Below are 14098 nucleotides of genomic sequence, written 5' to 3'. Positions count from 1 at the left end.
TTTTAATGTCAAATCGCTGTAATGTGGGCCTATTGTGTGAACTTTACATTTTTGGCATGTGGTTTCTCGTTACAAAACACAGTCCAACACACATTTATATTTTGTTGTTTTTAAAAGCTTAACTTCTAATTATTTGATAAATGTTGCAATAAAATTTTGCTTTATCTCGGTTGGCTACTTATTAGAATAATGCAAATGTTATTGTTACGTGATTCATGTATATTGCATAAGAGGAGTCCACTTTGGAAGACCTGCTAAGTCAATCCTGACCGAATGTGATGTAACCAACATATTTTTTTTTACTTTCTGGTATATACGAAATACAGAGAAAGTCTTGTAGTCTTGTGTGTGTGTGTGTTTAACACGATAACTTGAATACCGTTACAACTAGGTTGATGAAATTTCATATATACGTATTATACCAAAATCGTAGATAAGTATCAACTTTTGAGCGATTTCCAATAACCGGAAGTGGAACTTTTTCTACTTTGAATTTTTCAAAAGCCTATAATTTAAATACTATTTCATATAGCTAAATGAAATTTCACATTTCAGTAAAATATCTAATTCTCTACCATCTTTCAAATTTTGAGTACTTTCCGTTGACCGGAAGTAGTAATTTATGCTATTTCCGATTTCTCAAATTATGCATGTAAATTTATAAAGTACTAATAATACTCCGCACTATTATGCTCAATTTATTTGGCCTTCACTTGGTGGGCAATTTGTTTTTCTTCGAGATTTTATTCTATTTTAAAAAGTTTAAGTATTTTAAATGGATTAAAAATCATCTCTATATCCCGAGTCCCCATCCCCTATTGTTTTTTAAAAGAATATTCGAGAAAGTTTAGGGGAGATCAATCCCGGTTAATTTTGTTTTAAACTAATTTTTATATTTTACTGCTAATAATCTAATATAAATAATTTGAATACTTCTTAGATTTACATTTTGTTAAGAAGGCTATTAAACTAACTCATTAAAAAACGTGGATTTAGCAGGTTTTACAAGAGGTCTACTCGTTCTATGGAATGTATATTTGTAGAGTTATATATTAAATGGGTTTTTGTAATGCAAGCTTGATATATTTATTACACTGTGATTCACAATCTTCTCTATGCGATAACATTGTAGTAAATGACATAAAAACTAGCTTCACGGATATTCTTTTCTCAAAAAGTTCTTATACCAGTTTCTCTTGATATAAAACGGTTAGCGACCTATGATATTTAAATATTCATCGCGTGTTTTGTTGAGGGTTATATTACAGCAGGGACAGCATTTAAATATAAACGCGGTTCTTCAATACTTTACAAAACCAAAATACATCCAACATAATTCACGTAACTTAATTTGGATAGACTTCAAAAAGTTAACCATCAGATTTTCTTGGATATATGTATATTATTTAAGTGTTGCTGTTACTAGATTCACTAACACATTTTCTAAATGATTAAAAGCAAAAATACATTTATTCCAGCTCTCGTTCTAATATAGTATTATTATGTAATTTAAACTTTTGTAGTTTTATATCGATGTTTTTCTTTTAGAATTTGAATCATACTAAAATACGAAAAGGATTCGCTGTTCAGTTAAACATTAAAAATACGGTCGAATGAATGATATCAACTACCCCAACATGTGGATGTTATCAGTTATACTTGCACTGTGTACTGTCATTCAAGGTAAGTGACCTTTATTTTATGTCGTCTTCTAGCTTTTAAGTTAAATTTTTATTTACACTAACATAATTTTAAAAGACAATTAATCTCGAGCATAGTTAAATTACATTTCTCCCTATCCTTTAGTTCTGGGATTCAATGTTCTGCAGTTCGATAGATAGCTTAGTGTATCAATGTAATATACAATATCGAAACAACAGTATATATATATATATATATATATATATATATATATATATATATATATATATATATATATATATATATATATATACATACATAACATATAAGATAAACAATAAGACTAATTATTTAAACCATTGTAACAGTATTACTCTAAGTAAAATGCTTGAATACTGTACTGTTCTAACATTTTGTCACATAAAGCTCATTCTATGGACTCGGTTAAACTAACATGGTATAAGGCTGTTGATGACACAAACTTGACCTCCCTTCCCATCGATGTAGAGTTTGACCAAGTCAGTCTTTTGTCCTGCGCCTCACGGTGTTCAAGTTCCAACAAAACGTGCTACAGCTACATCTACAACGAAACCACAAGACATTGTAGTCTCGGTTAGTTCAAATGTTAAACATTGTAGCATGTTTATCATGCATCATACAACATATAGTTATTTTTACTACAGTTTGGGTTAATAATATGGTTCTAGGTGCTTTGATCACAGGTGCTTAGACCATAGGGGGTTCGACCATAGGGGGTTTGACCATAGCGGTGCTTTGACCATAGGGGGTTTGATCATAGGGGATTTGAGCACAGGTGTTTTCTCAGCAGAGGGTCTTTGATCACAGGTGGTCTATCAACTGGTGTTTGATCACGAGCGCTGTGTCCGGCTTTGATCATAGGTGTGATACAATTAATACGATTTTATGCATGTTTTCTTGAGAGTATGTTAATAGAAATTTACATGTATTAACAAAAAGTCAAAAACTATATATTAGTCTCCACATAAAGGCTGGTGCTAGGCCTCATAGATTTATTTGGAACACAAATAATGCAACATATAACAAGTTTCACAAATAAATAATGTAGATGTACTTGAAAATACATAGCATATGTAAAGGATAAAAAATTATTCAAAACTTGTCAACAATATAGTCAAAGAAGTAATACTTAAAATGGTTAACTGAATGACAGATGTGCTATAGCACGCAAATATGTCAGTACATATGTTTGACCGTATGTCTGGACAGCATGTTGTACTTTTTCGTGCAGCATCTTGTATCGCTTCTTTGCTGGGTAGCTTGCCCCTGCGACACCTTGCAAGAAAGTTGTCTTTTGCCGTGTGCAGTCCATCTGTAGACCTTCAAGGAAACGCCACATTGTTGGGTGGCTACATTGGATGAAAGACTGAAGACTGTAATGCCATCCTTCACAATTGATATTTGTTTGTGCTACATCGCCAATCGTGTATTTGATTCCAAGTTTCATCTGGAAAAAAGGCAGGTTTATACTTTTCGCCACCTGAGATCAAAGACCCTATGTGGACAAAACACCTATGATTAAAGCCTGACACAGCGCTTGTGATCGAACACCCGTTGACAAACCGCCTGTGATCAAAGACCCTCTGCTGAGAAAACACCTGTGGTCAAACCCCCTATGATCAAACCCCCTATGGTTTAAACACCGCAATGGTCAAATCCCCGCTGTGGTCAAACCCCCTATGGTCAAAGCCCTGCAGTGGTTAAAACTCCTATGGTCAAACCCCCTATGGTCAAAGCACATGTGGTCAAAGGGTCAGCGCACCAATAATATAGCCTTATAATAATATACTATTTGTTTTGTTAATAAAATATTGCAACGAGTTTTAATGTTGAAATTACACAAACTATGCAAGAGCAAACAACGATCGCGCACAGCACGTATGTTATCTTCGTAGCTTTCCTTAAATCTACATGTGCTTTCAATTTAATTTAAGTTTTGTAACATAATTGGGAATAAACAAACAAACACAAGAATAGCCAGCTAATTAATCAATCTTTTTCATTATTGTGTTTGTTTTGAATTGTGTTAGCTATTTCTTTTTTAGTTTTTGTTTTAAATTGTGTCAGTTGTATTTATGTTAACACTGACGATTTATAGCCATGAGATAATTCATTTTGTCTACTTTAATGTGTCAAGGGATAATTTTGTAATCGTGATAAACCTTTGTTTTCATGTCTATTTACAAGGTTAGATGGTTCTGGTCAAACATTGTATGATACTTTAAAAAAAATAGTATCTTCACTGGCAATTATTGTATTATGGTACTAATTCATCATAGTGCAACTACAAACAGCAGATGACTTATTATAACATCCTCTCATCAAGAAAAATATTGTACTTTGACTTGATTAAAAACTGTAAATAATTCGGTGTGTAAACAGGTTCCTGGCTAGTGCCATTAAAAGCTTCACAACAAAAAGTTAATGGAAAAATTTTCTCAAGTGGAAAGTTCTGTAACACAACCAGAAACATCACGGTCCTGTCTGATGGTTCCATCTCAGAGAGAGACGTAATGATTTGTGAAGGTTGGTAAACATTACAATATTTAAGTTCATTTTTTTATCGTAATACATAGCCGACCCGAGCGTTGCATACGCCGTAATTCAGTTTTTATTTTGTTTTCTTTTACTTCTCAGTAACTACATACAATTAAATTAAATCTTACACTGTCGCATTATTTGTGCTAAAATAGGTTGGTGTGTTTACAGTTTGTCATTGTAGAACATCTATCATTTATCCACAAATTAGTTATTCAGTATTAATTTTATTTTTAAAGTTTTACCACTCCTATTCATCACTAAGCTATTTAGGCATGATTTTTGCTTTATTTTATAGATTTCCATTGGCACGATATAAAACGATGTCTTTCTTTAGTTTAAACATCTTAGAAGATAATTATAATTTAAATATTTTTATTCAAAGAATTATTTATTATGTCGGTATTAAATTATCAGGTAAAACATGCTTAGGGGTAGATAGCAGTGAACCCCGACCTGTGGTGACCCTAAGCTCTGGACTTCAGGTCATGTGTGACACAGTGACAGACGGTGGAGGATGGACCATTTTCCAAAGACGTGTTTCTGGGACTGTAGATTTTTACAGGAACTGGACGGAGTACAAAAATGGGTTTGCTGATTTCAGTTCAGGTAATTTTTACCTGGGTAATGACAACATGTATCTATTGACGTCTAAAACCAAAACAGAACTGAGAGTGGATATGATCTTCAATGGAACAAAATATTACGTAAGTATTCCAGCTTCAACGTTTCTAGCGAGACAGACGGCTACAGGCTAAAGGTTGGTGGCTTCACAGGAGATGCTTGGAACTGTCTGGCAGACCACAATGGTATGATGTTTACAACGTATGACCGGGACAACGACAAGTTTAACGAAAGCTGCGCTATCAAACACCACGGGGCATGGTGGTACAACGCTTGCTACATGTCTAACCTGAACGGTATGTGGGGTGTAGACGCAATGGGTATCAACTGGCTACCCAATTTCAATGCATCATTTAGTGAAATGAAATTTAGATATATTTTTTAATAATTTAATGTGTTTGGCTTTGATATTAGTAATAATTTTCATTTTCATTTTAATTTTTTTATCTTCTAAATGTTTATAGCGATTTTTGTTACTAAAACAGACACACGACATCCTCCTGTTCACATGCATGTATTTGGATGTTTTTCTATAAAATTTAATGCAGTATTTATATAAATCTTCTTTAACGTTTTAATAGCAAGCTTTTATGTAATAATACACTAAAAAGGAGAAAATAAATTAAGTTTTACGTAATTAATAAACCGGGAGTGATCTCCCCTAAACTTTCTCGAATATTCTAATATAACACTACGTGGGATGACAACTCGGAATATAGCCATGATTTTTGTTTACTTAAACTTTTAAAAATAGAATAAAATCGAGAAGAAAAAGATTATTAGTACTTTATAAATTTACATGGGTTTATTTTTGAGAAATTTGAAATAGCGTAAATTAGTACTTCCGGTTAACGGAAATTACTCAAAATTTTAAAGAAGGTAGAGAATTAGATCTTTTACTTACATGTGACATTTCGTTTATCTATCTGAAATATTACTCAAGTTATAGGCTTTTTAAAAAAATTCAAAGAAGAAAAAGTACCACTTCCGGTTATCGGAAATGGCTCAAAAGTTGATACGGATCTACGATTTTGATAAAATACTTATATATGAAATTTCATCAACCCAGCTGTAACGGTACTCAAGTTATCGTGTTTACACACAGACAGACACACAGACAGACAGACAGACAGACACACAGACATACGGACAAGATTGCAAAATTATGTTTTTCCGTGTAAAACGTCGAGATTTATTTTTGCACGATTACAATACTTTCTCTATACTTCGTATATACGAGAAAGTAAAAATGAATTTAAAATATTGTCTATCTCCCGAGTTGCCATCTCCTGTAGTGTTAGATAAGAATATTCGAGAAAGTTTAAGGGAGATCACTCTCGGTTTATTCTGTATATATTTTGCAATTTTCTTTTGCCTTGGTGTCGACCCCCTAAATGGTCACCCGGTGCGGTCCGCACCCCCCTCGCTACGCCCCTGCTTGACCCTATCTACATGTGTTATTCACTGTTCAATAAACATCCGTGTGAGGTGTGGGGAGGTGTGAATACATGCTTTTTAAAAAGTCGCCTATCAAACTAATTTGTATAGGTTATTAACATTTACATGTTGTTATTAATCTTATTATGGTAACTGATAATTGGTCTTTATAAATGTTTACATGCATGTAACAAATAATAGGATAAATTACTTAGGGATCAAACATTTTGTATCTTTTTTACAGGTAGGAACTAATGAATTTGCAATCTTTTTTGTTACTTTTAATCGTGAACATAATTTAGCACTGAGCTGTGAAAGGACAACTTCAATGCAAGGTATTAAATATTAATGCAAGTTCAAACATACCGCCTGTTTGTCTGTTATTCAAACATCAATAATAAAAAAATATATATTAAAAAAAAACAGCGGAGGGCTGCGTACACAAACACTCGTTTCATCCTAAGCATTCCAATAGGTCTGTGTCTACCAGAGCTTAATATAAGAGAATATTAACAAACACAAGATATTTGTACATGGAACAATCGAAACCGATCAAACTGAAAATATGATAAGATTTAGTAAATTGTCATTTAGATCTAAACATTTATTTAAATTACAACAAAATTATGTGTGAAAATAATCACTTTAACTAAAGCATTCGCGATGATTTTTAATTTTTAGTTGCTAAATTAATCGTGCAGTTCTTTTCTGTATCAAATATAAAACATTTTTAATTTTTTTGTAAACTTTAATTTATGTAGTCACAAATGTATGTTTTACATTATTTTAACTAAAAGAAAAATTATAATAATAATAACCGATTCTCGCTTTGCCCATAAAAATAAAAATGTGTTTCATTAGGAATACCGCGACCTAATACTTTGAAAATTTTCTTCGGAGGGTGGAAGGGTGAAGTGGAGCGGGACGTAGTTTAAGCATGTCATTTTCATTTGGTAGACGTGATTAGTATGAGGTGGAGGGGGGGGGGGGGGCTATGCCCGCTGAGAAGATGACTGCAACTGTGTTGTATCAGAATTGAGGTGGTTCGCTGTTGGGCGACACGAGTCTACCTAACTCGTGTCAGTCGTTTGGTGGCTGTTTACATAAAATAAAAGGGTATCCCCCGTCCAGGTGGTCATGTGACATATAGCACATTGGACGCTTCATTAGCACATTGCCAGCTATATTTGTTATAAAGAGGCCACTATAATCTATTATGAAACTGAAATAGTTGGATACCTCGTTACATTGACTGCGTTTCCCTTAAAAGCCTATGGACGTTTTATACAGTAGATGCATGTTTTTTTTTAAACAGGCATACAATTTTAAAATGTCCATGATTTTTTTGTTTGCCTTTTCGTTTTGATGCACGTTGATGTGATGTATATTTGTGTTGGTTTTTATTACAAGTTTATGTGATAATTAATTGACGTTTGGTTTCTTTCCATCTTCATCAGCATACAGCTTTATGTTTTGAAATGTATTTTTTATGTACTTTAACTAAAACTTGATTTTTGTATATTCTATTTGTCAACTAAACTTCAAGTTTTATAACTTTATTTTTTGTTTAATTCTTGATGTTTTATAGTTTATATACTTTAATTAAGCGTGATGATTTATGCTTTCTATTCTTTAACCACTCTTAATGTTTTATAACTCCTATTCCTCAACTTAACCTAATGTTTTATACTTGATATACTTTATCCAACCTTGAAGTTACTTCAATTAAGACATTGTTACAGATCTACAGCTAGTGTTTAGGACAATCGAGGGTGGGATGAAACAACTGAACAAAGAAATCATAGATAGTCTTCTGCTAAACACAAAAAGTGTATGTGAATCTTCGGCCATTTGTTAAAATAATAGATGACCGATGAGAATAAAAATTCACGATTTTAAAATATTGCTGGTGTTCGATACACGTGAAGCAAATGTATTGGATGCAAATGTAAATATAAAAAAACGAGAAATCACTGTAACATTACAGGCAAAATTAAATTATTCAAAATAATCAATTATTCTGAACAAAAAATTGCCGTTCTAGCTTTGGGGTCGTCCATAAATTACGTCACTCTCGTAGAGGGGAGAGTGATTCGTAATTGTGTGACGGTGTGTGATGATAGGGGGGGGTGTTCAGATGGTGCTACGTCACAATTTTGCACTATAAAAAAACAATGTTAGAAAACGAATTTTGGCTATACATTTGCGTTTTAGAAAAATTGTAATAAGAATTGATTAAAATACTCATGTTGCCAATATTTCGGAAAAATATCGATGTTTTAAGAAAAATTCAAAATCAATTTTGAGGGGGTTGTAGGCTGTGATGTGACGCCATTTTCAGGGGTGGGAGTTTGGCTTTTTGTGATGGTGTGTGACTGAGGGGTGGGGAAGGTAAAAATTGTTATTTATGGATGACCCCTTTCCAAAAAATTAAATTCAACATGCTTTAGATACAATGATTTACACTAATTTTTCTTGTTAACATTTACATTAATGTTTCTTGTTAACAATAACGTTGACGGGTTTTAAGGCCGAAGTTTGTTTTTACATTTCTATTTGACTTAATAATTACAAAGAGATCAGCATAAACGCAGCTATAGTGCGCTATAATTTATAACTTAGGACGAGTGCTAGATTTTTTTTATAAGATCTCGTTCTATTGTTTGAAAATGAAACAGTTCATTGTTGGTTTACAATGTAAAATCAAAACAAAATAAACACTTTTTTTAAAAATACACAAAGTTAAAAAAAAATTGATTTCATGCAAAACCAATCTCCTTTGAATGTCTTGTGCATATTGCATGTTTATGATATTTCTATAGTGTGAATAATTTTCGCCTTATAGGTAGCGCCGGCCCTGCTTCAGCAGCACATTTAATTAACTCTACTGTTTACATAACAACCGTGTAAAAACATTTCACGTTTACATACTTTTGTATTCTCTTACGAAGACCAATCAGCTGTTTAATTTAAATAAAAAAATTAAACAGGGAATATATAATGCAAGAAACAGAAGAGCCACTTTAAAAAGTAGCAGGAAATTAGCCTAGAGGATGATAGCAGTGTGATTTATAGACACTTGTCAGTATGATAATCCAGGTAATAATTTATGATCATGGGACAACTTGATTCAAAAGGACGACAGTCTGTGTTCTATATTATGTATTTTGTGAGATCTGAACAAAAGGTTGAACTCAACAAAATGCCAACATGGACGCAATGTTTGACAGACCACAAGCCTGACAAACAAAAACAAAGTCATGATATTACAAAATATGAATGACTACTGTATTGCATAGTCAACTGACCGAGGTAAAACACCAATCACAGATGAAATTAAATGGTCTAGTTTAAGTTTTAAAGTTGACTAGGCATACTGCTTAGCTTAGGTTTTAGAAATAGTTGAGAAATTGAATGATTAATTAATAGGTGATTGGCTGTTATGTGGGATGTTTTTTTTTCAAAATTATTCCAATTATTTATTAACACCACATAATAAATTTAAATTTCAACCTCTTAACTATTTTACAAGCACCCAACAAAATTTATTACATAAATTCTACTCATGTTTACTTGGACTAAGCCAAACTTTTATGACCATGATAAAAATAAATGTACATCTTTCTATTATATAAGTAGATTTTTTGAACAAAAAAAAAGTTCAAATATTAATTAACCTTTTACAATTATTTGCTTCTACAGGTTTTGTTAATTTAAAATTAAAACCTCAAAAATAAAGAGAAAAATGAAGCATGGTGTTGCAAACAAAAACAGAATTGCTTGCATTAGGATTAATTTAATTTAAAACTGAGTATTTAATCCCTCTTTACACTTAACAGAATAAAGATATTATTGTTTTTTTTAATAAAATATGAATCAGCAAAAAAAAAAAAATAAATAATGGAATTCCTCCACCAATTAAATCACGCATATTGCACATCTTCTGTAGGCTCAAGTAAAGCTATACCCTCATGATATTCAACATTTATCTTATAGCTTTTTGTAAATCTAAAGACCCTTGAAATATAAGACTAAAAGAGAAAATATGAAATAAAATTATTTAGGCCTATAAACTAGACTAGAAAAAATGCCTAGTGAGTTATCCCTCTAAAAAGAAAATATTACTTCAAATCTAATACTATTGGGATGCTTATGGCCTAAATTTAGGCAGTTTGAATAATGTAATGCCATGCAACATTGATGGAATACTCGCAAACTTATTACGCGCAAGGTTATTAGAAATTCAAGGGCTTTCGTAATAGTATAGATCAAATAGTATATTACATTTACTTTCGCAATTGATTTTTACATGATGTACAATACATACATTATTTATAAATAAAATATCTGTTTAAACCAGGCGTCTCCAAACTACGGCCCGCGGGCCGCATGCGGCCCACGAGGTCCTCTTGTCCGGCCCGCGGAGATCTTTTTGACCACGGAAAAAACGTTTGTTGGTGATGGCTGAGGAACTTTGCTCAGAAAAATCACGACATGCTTGGAAGAAACTGACCCCCGAACTGAAATTTGATAGTTAATGCGGCCCTTGGACTGAAAAGTTTGGAGACCCCTGGTTTAAACTAATGCTATAATTTGGGATTTTTTTTAAATAGTATAAAAAGTATTTTACAATTATTACTTTAAAAAAGTTAACTCCCCTGTACATAGACCAAATGACGTAGTCTTTGTTGACTTTTTCACAAAAAACTATTTATATTAGAAAATACGTCATCTTGACCAATCTACACCCCCTTCCGAAAATTTCAAGTATCCCCCCCCCCCCCTCCGGGGAGTAAAATATCTGACAGAAACACTGGTCACTTTGTAGATCATGCAGACTAAAGGAAGAGCCTACTTCTCTAAAGTAGACCCGTTTACTTCTTTTGGCCGATAAATATCACTAACGCAGAAAGTGTTTCTTGAAGACATTTATCGAGGGGTGGGGCACTAATCAATCAAATTATCCAGGGCGGGAGAGGAGGACACTGGTGATAGTAAACATTTTCTATATAAATCATATTTCGATTTTTTCCTGGGGGAGGGTAAGACGTTCTTAAGGGTTGGGGGGTTTAACCCTACCCAAGGAGATGCATGAAAGAAAATCTTCACGCAAAACACTTTTAAAATTAGTCAAAATTGTTTTTTTTTTAAATCAATGTTTATTCGATAATCAATGACGTCATGTCAGTGTGTGTACTTTCCCGGCTTTAGAAAATTTCGTACTATATGTTCCGTGTGACGTAGTGCTTCGTTTTTCGTTTTATTATGCATGTTTTTACTTTCCTTGTGTTTTCTTTATAGTAACAGCATTCCCAACAGATCGATACACAAATAGATAGATACAAAGATAGACAGACAGCAAAACTATTATTATAAATTATTACTTTTTAAAAATTATCTCCCCTGTATAAACACATGTTTATATAAGAAAATACGTCATCTGGACAAATCTAACGACCCTATGGTGTTTTTTTCCGACTGTAGTAATGTTTTATTTTGTTACCCTCTAGGGTCGTTCTACGACCTCACAAAATATTAGGGGGATTGTCGTCAATTGATATATATATATATATATATATATATATATATATATATATATATATATATATATATATATATATATATATATATATATATATAGTTAGATAGATAGATAGATATATATAGATATATCATATAAGGAGAATTTCATATTTTAGTCATCTTCGAGGGCTTTGAGTCTGAACAACAGTTTTTCAATGCGGCCTAGTCATCTATAGAGGAGCATGCAAAACATCAGCCAAATATACAGAGTTAAAGCACCCTAAAATTTGTGTTGAACTTACCCTCTGTTTTTCACATAAAATACAAAAAGTATATAGGGAAATACGACTGGTCAGTTTTGACCCATTTCTAGAGTTTTCCCGGATATGGCCATTTTCCTATACGGCCTTTTATCTAGAAGCATGCCTAGTAAAGTGTGCACCTGTACAGCCGAGTAAAACGTGCACATGTATTAGCTATATTTCATTACGTTCTTATCTGGCAGTATTTTCTTGTTGATACATTTTCTAGTAGTCTGGACCATTACGGGGACCTGGAAAAGTTTGATGTCGCTGTCTGTTTGCGGGTCTGTACATGGTATAATAGTATAGTCAATTTTTTTTTTTTTTCGCCACTCGAAAAGATTTGCGTCAAAGTTTTGAATAAACAAAAGAATATTTTTATTAAGCGAAATTTTATTATTTGTATTAAAAGATACATTTATTGCAAGTAATATTTAAAGTTAATATAAAAAATATTTTTTAAAGGTGTTGCGTAACAGTTGAAGTATTATATATTTAAAATCATCATAGATTTACATAATTTCATTTTTTAATTCTTTAATCACGTCTACATAAAAGAATAAACATTTTAAGAGTTAAACTGGTGTTTGTATAGTTTGAAAAAAAATTAAGATAATTTTAAAAATACATTTTTTGTAAATACACAATACAAAATAGGGTATACAAAAAACAAAATAGCTAAAGCACAAAAAGTTTATATCATAAAACCTCAGTTTCTATAATTGCGACAAGTTTGTCACTTTCATATAGACAGTTCGAAAATGAATTATCTCCTTCATCATCTCTTATAAGTGTTTTAAATTATTTTCCTTCTTTTACCTACAATGATATTTTCTTATTGTGTGATTATCCGACAATATTACATTATACTTAATATTATAATATTAAGTAGAAAAATTTAAAACATGCATTTAACTGATAAAAAAATTATAAATTTATACGTTTTTCGTAACCAAAATATTGCAAAAGTTTTGTCAGAAAATCTACTCTTACACAAAATAAAACTAAGTTAACACAATATACAACATAAACAAAATATAACATATTGCCTCTGCTAGTGTAAAGTAAAAATGTTAATTCGTTTTTATTTTTACACTTGGTATCCAATCAGTAGTCTCCTATGGTATCGAGAAACAAAAGTTGTTGAAATTTTAAAATTTTATTTAATTGCAATAGGCAATTCTTGTAATAAATACCCATAGCTTTGCATACTTTTGTATTGTGTTTAGCAGATACTGATCTGTAAATTTTATTTTGTTCTGTTGTGTTACGACACAGACGAATGTTTCAAACTTTACCTGTAGATCTGTAACTTCATTTCACTTAAATGACTGCTTGGTCTTATTTTTTTTTTTGCAAGTTAAGTCAAGCTTGGTTTGAGTAAATATGTTATAAAACATCAATTTGTCTATTCATGTACATAAGCTTGTAATAAAACCATGTAAAAATAAACCTTTGACGTGTAACAACCTGTCAAAAAACACATACATGTTACAATTGTGAACATCTTAAAACAGTGGTTTATAACAAAATACTACTTAAATTGAAGATGTAATGAAAATAGTTTTAAATGTTCGTTGACTTTATTTAATGTTATATTAAATTGATTAATTATATAATTACAAACAGAGGCAAAATGTGTTGTTTATTTGATTTTTTTTCTGATGGTGTCTAATGGTACACATTCCAACCTTAAACAAGCAACATAATTTCTTTATATTATTTTATAATTTAATAAACCTTTAACTTTTTCGTTAGTTAATAGATTATAATAACTTATCAAGTTCCTCGTGTATGGCGCTCTTTTATAGCAAATATAGGTGCCACTGTGCTACTGGATAGCCCAACCAGCTATTGGTCACATGATCGCGAGGACGTTGGATACCCTTGAACAGTTTGCACACCTTCCCCGGTGATGGGCAAGCTATCACCTGAACTATAACCTGAGCTATCACCTGAGCTATAACCTGAGCTATAACCTGAGCTATCACCTG

The 14098-nt window shown here is 32.0% G+C and overlaps 1 protein-coding gene across 1 annotated transcript; it reads left to right on the top strand.

The window, feature by feature from the left end:
* The first annotated feature begins 1613 nt into the window (after window positions 1-1613).
* LOC131930451 (ficolin-2-like) lies at window positions 1614-6534 on the top strand. Its single transcript, XM_059286943.1, has 5 exons — window positions 1614-1683; window positions 4063-4206; window positions 4636-4807; window positions 4939-5138; window positions 6524-6534. Exons 1-5 carry the CDS (start codon window positions 1614-1616, stop codon window positions 6532-6534), a joined length of 597 nt encoding a protein of 198 aa, XP_059142926.1.
* Window positions 6535-14098: the final 7564 nt, after the last annotated feature.

This window comes from Physella acuta, unplaced genomic scaffold, assembly GCF_028476545.2.
Source record: "Physella acuta isolate Inbredline_101_S28 unplaced genomic scaffold, ASM2847654v3 ptg001778l, whole genome shotgun sequence".
NCBI classification, from domain to species: domain Eukaryota; kingdom Metazoa; phylum Mollusca; class Gastropoda; family Physidae; genus Physella; species Physella acuta.
This window is presented reverse-complemented; position numbering and strand designations above follow the sequence as displayed.